A 15,269-nucleotide genomic window follows, 5' to 3' on the forward strand; every position below is an offset into this window, starting at 1 on the left:
GTACAGTGTTCTCTTTTCCCCCAGATCCATGCAACTATTGGGGAAAATGGGCATGGTGCAACCCTGATGGAGACTGCAGCTATATGATCTGGAGCCTATATGAGCATGTAAAATACCATGGACATCTGGGAGAAGTGACAAAGGTCTGGGTCCCAAGACTACACGTGAATAGAGAGGGTCATCTACGGAGTGTGGTTGACTTGTCAACCAGACGGGGGATTGAAGAGGGAGACCCAAATGTGGCCCTAATTACACCCATCCCACCTGGCATTCAGGGAAGCTTAGTATTTTGATTTAAGCAGCATACTGGCTGCCACAAACCTGGATTGGATCCAGAAGGGAAGTGACATGGAAAATAAGGATTCAGTGCTCCCAAATCACCAAGGTTTGAAAGGACTGTCCAACAGGGAATACACCCTACATCAGGCCCCCAAGTGGTGGTAAAGAGAGCATAGGGAGCAAGTTGTGACAGAGTGAGAATCATCACTGGAAAGCCTACATTCGTCTAAATCACAATAACTTATCAAAAATACAAGAGGACAGTGAGAATCATTACTGGAGCGCTCATACTCGTCCCAGTCAGGATAAATTATGAAAAATACAAAAGGAAAATGAGAAGCAATACTGAAACACAGACTTGTTCCAATTGAGATTAAGTGGCAAAGGTCAATGATGAGAGGGAGACTCATTACTGGAGCACTCAAATTCGTCCCAATTAAGATATATCGTTCAGAGCAAACAACAGAGCAGAGAATCATTATTTGAATCTGTAAACTCGTCCCAGTCAAGCTACAGTTTGGATGTTGAGTAGAGAGAAACTCTTACGTTTGATCAAAGAGGAAGGAATAGAATTGTCCATTGGAAGGAAAAAAACAAATCCAAATAGGATTAAACAAAAAGAGAACAGAATTGGAAAGAAAGAACCAGCGAATGAATGGCTGTTGAAACCTTGGAGAACTCAGTATCTGAACTGTTGATAAAAGTAGTTACTAAGAATACTTTGATGAACTGGACTTGGTGGGAAAACAGCTCACATGAGAAGGGAGTCATTCTCCTGTTCCTTAGTTGTTTGGACAGTGGATAGAATTTGATTTGGGACTCTGATGACTGACAAGCACCTTATTTAGCTTTGTTAGTTAGGGAACTCCCCCAGGTTAGGCAAAGTTAGGAAAAATTTCATAAACAACCCCAGTGAGATGGAAAACCAAAGTCTGTGTTCTTCTCTTGCCCGCCACTGCTCCTTTAACAGGGAATGTATTTATGAGTTCCACAGATGCCTGAACAACACAAATGTCTAGAATGGTGCCAACATAGCCCCTTAGCAGTACACTATGGGTAAAGGAAAGCTTTGGGTTTTATTCAGAGATATGCATGGTGGAAAGCTATGCCACAGGATGGCAAGGGCTCTGAACCAGTGTGAGACTTGTATCCAAGCTCAAAGTCTTCACAAAGCCCTGTTGGAATAGTGTGACCCTTACCTCTACCGCCTGAGCAATACTTCAGGTATTAATGTAGCCAAAATTCTTAGTCGTTGTGGAATTCATCTCCAACAACTCAAATCATACATCCACTGGTTTCTAACCTTTCTATTGCTCCACTGCACAATATCACAATATTATACCTCTACCTCCCGTAGACACCACAGACACGTCGACAGCAAATTAATGGTTCCAGGCAATCCAAAAAGAACAATTACAGATCACAGGTCAACTCTGAAAGAATTAGGATAATGCCAAGAAGCATTCAGATATGCATAGGCATAAAGAACCTGCATATCCAATAGCACCCAAGGTGTGATTGTCTACAAAAACACAAGGATCCTCGGCTCCACACGTAGGTTTAAACCAAATACATGGGGCCCTAATCCCTCAGTCAATCCATCCATTTTATCACAATGAAATTACAGTTGCTTCTGCACCTCAAGATGCATCCTGTTTTTCATATTTATCTCCTATGACCAGTGTTGCGCTTCAGAAACCTATACCAGGTAGTGAAAGAAGCACATGATGAATATGTGGTCTCCAGGAATGTGGACTCTCGGTAGAAGGACCTTTTCTATCTCCTAGAGTTGTAAGGCTATGCTCCAGAAGACTGCAGCTGGGAACCCAAATTCCAATTTACATAAACCCACATTACCATGGGCTAACCATAGGGCCACCCTGTAAATCAGGTCCCCAGGGAGACCCAAAAGGGGGATAACCTGTTAGGAAGGGAATCCCTAGAAGGCATTCTTATAGAATGCTGCAGCTAACCCCAAAAAACCTTCTGGGCCAAACAGAACTGCAAGCAAACAAGCGGAGGTGCTCCCAAATACTGCACTGAACAGGATACCTGTACTCAACATGATGACTGCCAAGAAAGCACCAGGTCCGGTTAATCCGGCAACATGACTACAAGTAGAAGCATTACTTCAAATTCATGCATGCAAGTGAGTGGATCGGATACAGCGTGGCATCTGATCAGTAAAGGTTTCTAGCGCTGTTCAAGAATGGAAAACCCTTATCTTGTTTCCCGAGGCCAGATATCGTCATGATCCTTTCACAAATCAAGCAAGTGGAGTATTCGTGGATCAATGTGATCTCAGCAAGAATATTTTCTCGAAGACAATTTGATCAAATTTGTTTAAACTACATTTCACTGCAAATATATGCATGGGGCGATCCCCTGCAGCCACCCCATGTCCCCCCACATTAATTATTACCCTAACCAAACCCTGCACATATATTTGCAGTGAAATTCGTTCAAAAGAATTTGATCAAATTGTTTTCAGCCGAATCTTCTGCAATGTGATCTACGTATACCGCATCTGCAAGAGAATATAAGGGAGGTCATTTCTCCGTAGCTCATGGATTATTTGTTACTCACCCGCCCTACTGTGCACTCTCATGGCACTGCTCAGATATTGGAAACACGGCCTGACTAAAACAACAGGAGAGTGTCCCAACAAGACAGCCATAGAGAAAGGGAGAACGGGAGGGGGAAGAACATACCATACATCAAACTTGGCTGAAACCCTTCTCTTTAAACCCACAGCCTGGTGTCTCCCTAGTCCAACTGCATGAGTTTTAGCACCAAAAACAATACTTTCCACCACAAACCAGATAGATGAAGTGGAAGGGGGATCCGTACACCAACTCACATAACACAGGGAACTTGGGAACGCAATCCCTTTATGGTCTCTCTGTCACAGCACCCTGCAGTGATGGACTAGTGGGATCCATCCCAATCCATCGCAGGACCCAAAGAATAGTAATGTACTTGTACTGGGTAAAATTAAAATGACTCCGGAAAGTCAGTGAGCATGTTCCCCTTAGAGGGGTGCACTTGTCCATGTATTGTCCTTCTCGTACCCACCTCAAGCACCTCATCTCGCAGCACAGAGAGCTCGTTGGCATTGCGAGCCGTGAAGTCATATCTGATTTTGGCATATTTCTTCGGCCCTTGTGCATCGAAGATCCTTTAAGAAAGAAGACATGGGACACGAAATCAAACGTTGTCTTCTTTAGTAAGGTGATGAAATTTTAAATAAGTTGAACAACATTGCTTGAACTCGCCACTGTGCTTATTTTGCTTTTCAAAGCAGATGGGGAAATGTATGTTCACTGTAACATGTTAGTGAGACGTGTTAATTACATCTTTACAGGTTTCAAAGGCCCTTCATTGAAAGCTTGAGAAGAGGGCCTTCCTTCCTGCTAATGGTCCCAATGCCTCGGAGAGGAGCTGTGACAAACAAATGGAACCACACAGTATCTGGTTGGTCAGATCCAGAGCACCTATGGGCCAGGTCCAAATGAATGTCTCAGGTCTCCCCTTATGACATGAGAAATGACAATTCCCATTGAACAAGAGGAGAACATAGGAAGATAACGAGTGGCTTCACAGTGACATCACAGCCACACATAATCTAAAGGTCACTGTCACCAATGGTCAAATATCACATATTTGTAAACTGAGTATTCCATTGAGTAGTCACCCTCACCACTTAGTAAACATGTCACATGGGGTGCACAGACAATGTGAAGGCTAAGGAGATCAGGCCTTACACACAAAAGCAGTGTTATGTTAAAAGCGTTCATGCAAACATCTTGCATTTACCTTTGTTGGCCAGCGTTTGTCTTACTTGCATCCATTTGTTCTCCTGACTGGCCTTTTTTCAGTGAGGATTTCCGAAATGGGAATCCATTTGCTGATGAACCCTACAAAGGACAATAAAATTGTCATGTTTGGCATCCTTCTCTAGAACAGTAACGCAACAGTATTTCTCGTATTACCACTCATTTCTCCATCATTCTCGTACTTTCCAATGGCTTCTTCACAAGTCTGCGATAAGGACTCGCCGCTCATTCATTGGTAGCATGCTATGAAAGCCTCCTACCAGAAAGAGGGAAGGGAGAAGCGTTGTGTGTATACCGAGATCTTGTCGTGTGATCCTGTGCCAGGTAAGCAGAGATGTCTGGAAAATGGCCTGGATGAACCACACATATGGCTTCATGACGAGTTTGGCGAGAATTCTGGAAGAATTGGTGCCAAATCCGACTACTCTTACAGCCACTTGTAATCAGACAAAAGTTCGAAACGACAATTACATAGGCCTGAAGGATGTATTTGCAAGAAGAAAATGGGTAGCAATAATGGAAAGCTTCCAACAAGGCCAGGGGAGTCGCTTAGGTCAGGTAGGATACAAGTGTCTGTCCAGACTAACCTCACAATCAAAAGGTTCTTGGGACCTTATTTGTTGGTGTCAGGTAGTAAACACAATATTTAGGACTCCACTTATTCTTGGCGTTTTTAGGAATTTGGACAGATAAACCCATTTTACCTGAAGCTAATTAATAAAAAAAATAACTCTTGAAGTTTGGAGGATTACAGGTTCTACCCCCTTTTGCAAACAAAGTCATTTTTATTCAAAAATGTGTTTGAGGGTCATACAAAGAAAACTAATAGTGCCATGACGTTTACCAAACGAAATGGACAAAGGACAAAGGTGAGTTTTACCGGAGGAAATGGAACTTGTTAGTAAAAGGATTTCCTCTGTTTAACATCTTGCTTTATATTTCAAGAGAGAATTTGAGGGTTTTCAGGGAGATGAGAATTTGATTTGGAAAATGGTTTCAAAAGATATAACTGTGGTGCTGCACGAAGACCTGATAAAAGGGCAGGACGAGGCAGACACTAAAAAGCAGAAATACTTTGCTGAATCTCCTTGCAAACAACAGGCCACACAGATCACAAGAGCAGAAGTCTCACCTGTTCTTGCCCCATGGAGTCTGACGGGTGTGAGATTTCCACTTCCCAGGGAGCACCATGGAAGATGTCGAGAGGTGGTTGCCAGCCGCTGTGGAACTTGGGAATGTAGAGTGGCACCAGAGGTTCCTTGGGCCACTCAGCCCTTCAAAAAGAGTAAAATAAAACACTGAAGACACAGGGCAAGGGGCAATAAAGTATATTAAAACATTGTGGGTCGAGGAGCGAAATAACACTCAAAGATGCAGCCAAAAAGTTAGTCATTGGCCATGGCCAACATGGTCTTTCCTGCAGCCCACATATGATCTCTCCTGTTCACTGAAGCTGGCCTGGACTACAAAGAAGGGTAACAAGGGTTGGCAAACCATGAGGAACCTGGGTCTTCGTTCCAGGTAAAACACCAGCTTGGTGGTTTCAGCGACCACTGAAAATGATGGCCTCGAGTGTTCACATAGTGCCACTAGCTAGATTGGAAGATGTTTATGCAAATACAACTTTCCACAGAGTGTGTTTAGAAATCGGATACTCAGTCCAAGCCATTGCTGATTTGTCCAGCTTTATCTTTGTGGATGGGCCGCTGGAGGCATGTGCCACTGAGCAGGTCTGCAGGTCCTGGAAGGCAGCGATTCCATAATGACAGGTGTAGGTTTGACCCATGCTAAGACCAAGACTACTACAGCTTCCAAGATGGCCCCTTTCCTCAATGCATGAAATATCAAATTAGAACCCCATCTAAACCTGTATTTTTTGCTCACTTCCTCCGAACATCCAACCTCCATAAAATCGGCAAAGTCATAAACAAGTTTTCTGTGCAACGACTGAGAGTTGTGGAGGAGATGGCTAACTTCTCAACAGACTCCATTCTGGAATAAGACCCAGGCACGCACCCGTATCAGCCCAGTAGGACATCAAATAATGTCCCCTGGATGCATTCTATGCAGGTGAATCCGACATGCAAACTCATCTTTGTCTAAAACAATATTATCCACAACATTCTGCTCAAATGGTTGAAAGTTTTGTCTGGAGTGTTGTCATGGTCGGGGTTCACTGAGAACTCCCAACCAATCCACCCAACCGGAGACCCTCGCTGAGCACAGCTACCCAGAATAAAGTCTAGAATGAGAGTGTGAGCAGGGACATGGACACTAGGCGGTATGGATCCTCCCCTAAAACGGCAATAGAAGAAGAAAAGTTGTATGGCAAGACTGAACACAGACCCTCCTCTCCCTTATGTACAAGCCGCTATTCAGGTACCTGAAGAGTGAGTGCAGGAGCTCCTTAGGAAGTCCAGGTTCAAGAAAAATGCCCTGAATAGAACGAAGACACAAAAAAAGGAGATTTGCAGGGGACTATCCAGACTTCATGATAACGGGGACCAGGAGTGGTTCAGGACAATTACAGTATAGTCCATGAAGGGCACATAAGCGCACAACTCTGCAGGAGAAACGGTGCCAGGGAAAACAGGATAAGTGCCACTGAATAGGTGAGGCTTCCCATAGGGGGGGTCATGCTGGTGTGACAATCACGTGGAATGATTAGGTCTGAAACAATACTGATAACGTTCCATAATACAGTATGGGAGTAGGCAGACTGAAGAAACAACACCACCACAAGGAAAAGAGAGGCAAATCATGTATGTACTCTAGAGACAATACAAGAAGTAATCTGTCCGGTTTGATGACTCAAACGGTAAGGTAATGGCAAGTCCTTTATACAGTCTGAGGTCAGCATATGAGGCAATGAGGTGAGACGAAAATACTAGACTAAGACAAATCCAGAGAGCATTGGGAGGAACATCTGTATGAATCAGTTACAGAAGTAGAAAGAGAGCCAGTTAGCAGAGACACACCAGAGATACCGAGTTGTCAAGCACCATTCTCATCGACTAAGCTTCCCTTGTATTTTCTGGCTCTGCTGATTGAGTTTGGGGGAATCGCGCATGATGAGCGCACCATCCATACTCCAAGCGTGCACACACCAGGACTGCTGGGCATGGTAGTCCAGACCCACATTTGCTATGGGCATGCCAGATCAAGTAGGATGACTTCTGTGTCTGCATGTAAAAAGTGGGGCAGGTATTGATCCTTAAGATTGTCTTACTTGGAACTTTCCTAGCTACAATCCATCTCAAACGCGTCAATCATCGCTAAACTGCACAAAGTAGAGGGCCTCAATTCTCTTGCTTTTGGCTCTTTAATATCTATATGTATCCTCAAGCTGGGGTAATGAAACCTTTCCAGCTGCATGATACCCAGCTGGTGGCAAGTGGCAGCCAGTCTTGGTTGATGGGGCCAGGCAAAACCATTGCCCTCCTTGAATCTCTTGCAGGTTATCCTAAAGCAACCCAAAGATCAATGACCACAAGATATCCACCCTCATCATGAACAAAACAGATATCCTGCACATAGGAAAACTCCTCCTTTTATCCATGTCTTTTCATGCGCCAGACAACCTACGCTCCCACTCCCCCCTCAGAATACAATTCCATGCAACGCTTTCTTAACAGTGCAGAATCAACCAAACTGTCAAAACCTTCATCTGCCACCTCAACCAAAATATCCTTCAGTTTTTCCCCCACTAACCGTTGAGCCCACCCAGATCAGAGCCTTCATCATCTCCAGGCTGCAGTATGACAATTCTCTTTCATTTGATTGCTTCATGCTACCACTGCAAAGCACCAAGCCATCCAAACAAGGCCTTTAGGTGCAGTTTCAGCCCGATATCGTACAGCCATTACATGCATGCGTTGAGGCACTTCACTAGTTTCCAATTCAAATCAAATCCTGCATCATATTAAAGATCCTTTGGTTCAGACACACAACAAACCACTGCAATAGCCCCTTCTACTTAAAAGTCTTTGTCATGTAATACTTGCCAGCGACAGCCCCCTGAACCGCCAGTTGACAGCTCCTTGCCATACCCGGGCATTGAAAACAAAGCATCAGAGGCTACTAATTTTCAGACTTTGCAATTCACTCCCCAAACATCTCTGAGAAGATGTAGTTTACTCCATTTTCAGGCAAAATGCACCGTTTCACCATGCGTTTCCAATCCATTCCTATACCTAATCAGTTACATCTCAGCTCTCATATGTCCCCATCATCACCCCACTTTTCTCCTCCCCATCTCACTGAACCTCCCTCAACTTTATGCCAATACAATTGTCTGGTCATTTTTCTCCTCCACGCTCAATGTATGTGATATCTTGTATCTTCATGTTACAAGCGACCAAAACTTCAATGAAATTAACACAGTTGTTGCCTAATTTAGGCATTTTGTAAAGTGCCAACATGTTGCCATTTTGCTCACATGCACTCTGGTGGACATATTAAAGGAGACAATTGGTGCACTGCGATTCTCCAGCAGATTCCTCCCTCGCCTGTTGCTCCGCTGTGCACCCAGACACTGACGTAGCTCGATGATGAGAATCCTGTGGGAGAGGATCGGAGATGTGAAGGTAAGGCTGAGCCTCTTCTACAGGAGGATGGTTGTGGCTGGGGCAAATGTTGCTGTGGGTAAAGAGTGGTTAGGGTTGATGATGCATCAGGAGGTTAGATGCTTGGATACTAAATTCAGACCTTGATCATGGAGTATATCTGCCCCTTGAGTGAGTCGCCGCTGCTCCACTGCAGCACCTCGATTATCTGTGTTTGCAAAGGATTGTTAAAATGGACTTAGGGTGGGATGGGGTGGCACATAACCCGAGTTTATAATGACAGTCAGATGGCACTTTTTTCTCTTAGGTAGGTCTCGGTTTTGACATGCTTGATTCTTCAGATGGCGATGCCCAGCCGCCACTGGATTTTGGAGTATTCTGAAGGTGGTTGCATTTGTTGGGTTCACATTGCTATACATTGCTTCTTCGTGAGGCTCGTAATCCACCACTCAGTTGTTTTCTCCATGAGAGCCATTGATGGAGCAGTGCGCTGGCTAGTGTTTTCACACTTTGTTCTCTCATCCGGCGCCCCTAGGAGTGACTGTCTTTAGTGACTGGATTGCCCTGACCTCAACTCTAAGGAAACAGTTTGCACTCAACTAATGCAAAGTTTTCAATTGCGCTTCTTCGCAGAGCTAGGAAAGGATGGAAATTGCAACTCTCAGCAAAGTTGTTCATATTACTTCACTGTGTTGCCGCCATGCCACTTAGCAAGGCATCTGAAGGGTCTGTACTACAATGCCCATAATGCAGCTCTCCCCAAATCTGTTGGAGCTTGACACTGCTTCAGTATCATGTTTAGTTGAAATTGTCTCCCTTTCTTTAACCATCACCATTCATTGTATACGTGGATCCTTATTTGATCCAATTGATGTGATTTGCGGTTTGGTACTAGACTACCTTGGATTTCATTGCGCTTGCACTCTTGATGCACTTCACTGCTTTAGCGCTCTTACGTTTGGCTAACTTGTAACCATGGTTTGCTTGACCTATACAGCACCTCTGTGCTCAATGGAGTGCCAAAACCACAAATCTCATGGAGTCTACAATGGTGTGCTTCTCTTTATCAGGGCCAGTGCATTCACATGAATTTCCTCCCTTACCTGGAGCCACAACTCTCATAAAATAATTTTGTAATTGTGTCACTTCACTTTATTAGCGCCTCTGTGTACACATCAATTCTTTATTGGTTCATCAGCACGGCTGCGCTCCTTGGGGTGTTGGAACCTCAACTCCCATAACCAACTTATCTACAGGTTAACTTCTCTTTATTGTGTCACACGAGGGGTAGCCGCCCGACAAAGTTGGAACATACTATAAATTTGGTATGTAATTAGTTATAACTAAATTGGTGGTGTTTTCAGAGAATCATCAGTGGTTCATACTAGTGATGTAGTGTAGAAACCCCTAAAGGGTGAACATGACAAATAGATTGCATTGTATAAGTGTACTCAATATTATTAAGAGAAACAACTTCTTTTGGTGCAATTTTACTACACACAGCTTCTCTTATCAAAACAGCAAAACACAAAATATGGTGTCCTGATATTTTAGAAAAGCAAGGAGAAAAAGTGCAGATAATAGTAGAGCATAGGTCTCAAGTCTGTTCTGCAGTCAAAGAAACAAAAAAAGGAAGAGGAAAACAACTAAATTGTGGTGGTAGGCTTTTCACAAGTATCTACATAACATCATCACTTGAATAAAAAACTCTTTACAGAAATCAACAAAGGAATCAGTAGTTAGGAGTATATTTCCATCAATTTCAAAAAATGCCCCGTTAGGATAAGACTGTAACAAGAGCAAAACAGGACAGTCTGGTGGATGTTAGTAGGTAGTGTACAGTTATGTATAGGTCAGGAGCAAATGTCCTTGCAGTGTCAGTTTAAGTCCTATATAATTGTACACTGATTTTAGATCTATTGGTGACCAATCCTCGGTCGCATTTCATCCTAACGGGGCATTTTCTGAAATTGTTGAAAATGTACTCCTAACTACTGATGCCTTTGTTGATTTCTGTAAAGAGTTTTTTATTCAAGTGATGATGTTATGTAGATACTTGTGAAAAGCCTACCACCACAATTTAGTTGTTTTCCTCCTCCTTTTTTTGTTTCTTTGACTGCAGAACAGACTTGAGACCTATGCTCTACTGTTATATGCACTTTTTCTCCTTGCTTTTCTAATATATCAGGACACCATATTTTGTGTTTTGCTGTTTTGATAAGAGAAGCTGTGTATAATAAAATTGCACCAAAAGAAGTTGTTTCTCTTAATAATATTGAGTACACTTATACAATGCAATCTATTTGTCATGTTCACCCTTTATGGGTTTCTAGGCTACATCACTAGTATGAACCACCGGTGATTCTCTGAAAACACCACCAATTTAGTTAGAACTAATTACATACCAAATGCATAGTATGTTCCAACTTTGTCGAGCGGCTACCCCTCGTGTGACACATTGTTTACCTCAGCCTTAGGTTCCGCCTCTACGAGCTGCCCTTCCAGTTTACTTAACTTCTCTTTATTAGCACCTCTGAGCATGCATGCATTTTCCTTGCCTGGTCACAGGTTTGGCCATTGGAGTTTAAACCACAACTCCCTCAATGCAATTCCTCCTTTGGTTCACTTGACTGTCCGTGCCACATGCTTGGTCATCAAGGCTTGAACCACAACTTCCAGAATGCAACCTTTTCACTGGTTCCCTTAGTTTATCAGAGCCACTGAGCTCCTTGAAGTGTTGAAATCAAAACCCCCATTAAGCATTAACTTACCTCTGGGCTCTTCCTAAATGGATATGACTGAGCTTCTAGGTCCACCTTCTCTCTCATGTGCTCTTCTCTAGTGTACTCTTTCACATTATCTCGCCCAAGGTGAGAGGTGTTCAAGATCTTCTCTGCTACTCACAGCTTTGGTATAATAGCTTTGCAGGGACCAACTTCTCCCACGTCCTCCCCATGCTCCGTACTTGTTCCCACTCAAATTTTATTTGCAAGCCCATCAGGGTCAGAGCAGACTCCTGCCCTTGACACTTGCAGCATCTCTGCACCGCTGTTGACCCTACACAATTTCTCCACAACTGCTGGTTGCACAGCTCTTTACATCTCGCGTTCTGGGACTGGAGTCACCCCTTTACGCTCCCCTTTTCTATCTCTGGTTACCTTGATTTCTGCTTCCTCACTCTCCAAATCCATTGCTCCTGTACTCCATCTTCCAACTCACTGATCGATGGCTTTGCTTACAGTGTTGAATGTGCATCACCATTTATGTTCTTTTATTTTATTGGTTATAGTTCAAATCTAGCTCTACAGCAGCTGAATGGTTTATGCCAGAAGGGAGTAGGCATTGGGCTTGGCATTTAATACAGTAGCACAGTAATGCTGGTGGAGGGGGGGTTAATTATTCATCCAGTAAGAATTGTTTAAAGAGCCATGTTTTATTGTTTTTTGGAACTGATGGATGGTGGGGGCATTTCCCGCCTATGCTGGGATTAAATCCCAGATGGTCAGGGCATGGTAAGAGAAGGACTACTTACAACTCTACTCTTCGCACGCTTGCTTAGACTCCATCATTTTGATCATTTTATCTACTTGAGTTGTGGGAGCCTCCAGAGTGTGGATTTCAGCGGCCAAATATTTTGGCGTTTCATTCCAGACTGCTTTGTAGGTGATATATTCAGTCTTTAATATGATCCTGGCGGGGAGTGGAAGCCAGTGAAAGTCCGTCAATGTTGGAGTGATATGGTCGAATTTGAGGGCACCAGTAATGAGGCAGGCTGCAACACGGTGGGCTAATTTAATGGGGGCTAGGTCTGTGGTTGGTTGCCTAGTAAGGAAGTTGGTTCCCCGGTCAATATGTGAGCTCACAAGGGCTTAGTCCACCATGGGGAATTCATAAAGTCAAGCTCATATCTACTTGTTCTATCCAACAAAGGGGAAAACTTCATCAATGGAGGCGAAACCTGTGGTTATACTTTTGGACGCGTAGCACAAAAAAAGATCAATTTGCCACCATAAAATGGACTAACAAATAAGTCCATTAGGCAAAGACTGTTTTATTGGAAGATGCTGCTGTTACTTACACATCAAACATTATAATAGCATTAAGTTGATATTTTCCAAATTCATCAATTAAAACATTTCCCTTATTCTAATCCAAATTGAAAAGGATAACACGGGAAGAGCCGAAAAAAACAACACCAACCTCCACTAACTGGGCAAGCAGGACAGGCGCTAAGCTTCAAGGTGGTTGAATGTAGAGGCCTGATTTACGAGTTGGTCAGCAGAAGATGCAATCCTGCTGACACTACTTTCTGGGGTCGGACCATAGGCATCTTAGGCCAACGGCATGATTCAAATCACCCATGGTTACACATACCTGAGAATTTACTGGTCATGGTAAATGTATGCCAATATATATTGAAATACTTGGTCGGGAGAACAACCAGAAAGAATGACCGGACTGGATCATTCTGGTGTGATCTTCCTCCAAGCAAAGGTGGAGGAGGTGTAAGTCACCAGGAACTCTCAAGGGAAGATGCTCTGGCCAATCATGTGTGCAGGAATGCATATGCAATATCACAGTCACTGCTTCCATTTTCACTGGGTAGCCCACATCTCTTCCCCGTCCACCATCTTAAATGTAATATGGGCCTCATTCCCCACACCACGCTGTCCCACCTCCTCCTGAAATCACTGCTTATTTGAATGTCTTCCTCCTGGTCTTACCTTGACCGCGTCCATGCCTCTCCCATTGACTCCCACATTGCCATCTCCTTCGGCGTCAGATGTCCCTTCAGGAAGTCGGTGGCCTCTTTGGAAAGCAAAGGGCATAGCACAGACCTTGCCACCTCTGGTCCTCCAGTACTCTGCACAATCTGGGGTGAGATAAACTGTCAATGAGTGGCCAGTAACCTGAAACGGCAGGTTATCCGGGCAGGCTGAGGTGAGGCGTCGGCCAAGCCAGGCCCAACAAATTGCACAGATACATGGAGAAATAAATGACAACAATGAAGGCCAATCATAGACTGTGTCTTTGCCATCCTCGCACCTCCTTGAGGTTCCATCCTCCATGAAGGCCTCCTTGTGTCTATAACATGCTTTGCGTTAAATGCGCTGCACTTCAACGCAATTTCCCAAAAGTTAGAGGGGCGTCTAGCATAATAACGGTGGGTAAACACTCCCTTGTTTCTGCTCTCTCGCTCTCCTGGCTCCCCTAATCTGGAATGCTCATCTCCCTCTCTGTACTACTCCAACTCTAGCACTATTTGAATCCAACCTCAAAGCCTGCCTCTTTTCGGAAGAACCGGTTTGCTAGTGCTCTACGTTACTCCACAACCCTGCTTCCCCCTCTCCCTACCCTCACAGAACACCCTATAGCACTTTTCTGTCCCCCTTCATTCTTAATTTTAGCACTTCCTCCCCCACTCTGTTCCTATGCTATTCTGCCCTGTCCTCGTACCGGGTTTATGTTTCCACCTTCCCCTGCAACATCTGGTCATCAAGTCACATTCTCTCACCCCATTGCCATGGACCCATGTCCCACACTCTGCTATCTATGTATAATGTGTGCCAAAAAGGTATTGCTTTCCTGTTATTTCAATAAATAAATATTATATTTATTTATGTATCTCCCATGCACCCTTTGTCCTCAGACTTTCCAATAGATCTACCTCACAGACTCGCAACCTTTCAGCAATGCATTCATTAATGGGCGCCTATCTCTAACCCCCATTCATTCATACAAATGTAGCTATAAATTGCGCTACCAGTGCCACCTCTATCCCCTGCGCGCTCATGCGCTATCTATGAACCGTTCCATTCATTTGACTATTTGGCTGAATATTATCATTATCGCTCACACATCCATCTCTTACCGACCTTCAGAACCATCTACCTTACATCAATCCACCCACTAAGGGATGTCCTCATGATCTTCTCTCTCCAGCATTTATTAATTAATTCATGCAAATATAGGTATTGATTAAGCTACCAGTCAATGGAGCTTATTACCAATTTGCTGGTGCTGTAAAAAGTATTGGTAAAGTGGCAGTGATTCTGTTACTGCCACTTATCCACGCTGCCAAATTGCAGGTTCGGCGTTAAAGTGGAGGAGATACTTCTTGGCTGGCGGTGTCTCCTCCACTTAATGGCCAAAACTGGGGGAATTGTCACAGGCAGAATTACCAACCACGATAATTCCTCCAAATACATCCATTGAGCCCTCTGAACTCTAGGAATGGACATTAACTCTGCTATTATTCCACTCATAATCTTGAGGCAGATCTGCCAGGCTGAGTGGCGGTAACGACAACGACAAACGAGTTTGGCAGCATTTTCACAGGAAATACCAATACAAATACTCGTAATGCGGCCGGATGTCACCCACATATGACAATCCCCCCCATGTACACAGTCTATGGAACATTCCATTAATCATACTAGCGCTGCATATTACACTTAATGCACACGCATCCATCAGTATTCCAACATTTCTCTTACCCACCTCTAAAATCCTCCACGTCGCCTCTACCCATCCAACCTTGGACATCCTCATCAACCTCCAAAGCTTGAGGCATCTCTAGGGCTAATGC

General features: G+C 43.9%; 1 protein-coding gene across 1 annotated transcript in view; it reads right to left on the minus strand.

Annotated features, from left to right (window-relative positions):
* The window catches only part of EPS8L2 (EPS8 signaling adaptor L2), a 473,245-nt gene that overhangs the window by 44,169 nt on the left and 413,807 nt on the right, over positions 1 to 15,269 (minus strand). The window contains exons 13-16 of the mRNA XM_069624038.1: positions 13,405 to 13,553; positions 5,248 to 5,389; positions 4,096 to 4,196; positions 3,355 to 3,457 (exon numbers count right to left, since the gene is read on the minus strand). Of these exons, the coding sequence (XP_069480139.1) occupies positions 3,355 to 3,457; positions 4,096 to 4,196; positions 5,248 to 5,389; positions 13,405 to 13,553 (495 nt within the window). The remainder of the gene's footprint in view (positions 1 to 3,354; positions 3,458 to 4,095; positions 4,197 to 5,247; positions 5,390 to 13,404; positions 13,554 to 15,269) is intronic.

Source organism: Ambystoma mexicanum, chromosome 11 (assembly GCF_040938575.1).
Source record: "Ambystoma mexicanum isolate Mex_15411 chromosome 11, UKY_AmexF1_1, whole genome shotgun sequence".
NCBI lineage: Eukaryota > Metazoa > Chordata > Amphibia > Caudata > Ambystomatidae > Ambystoma > Ambystoma mexicanum.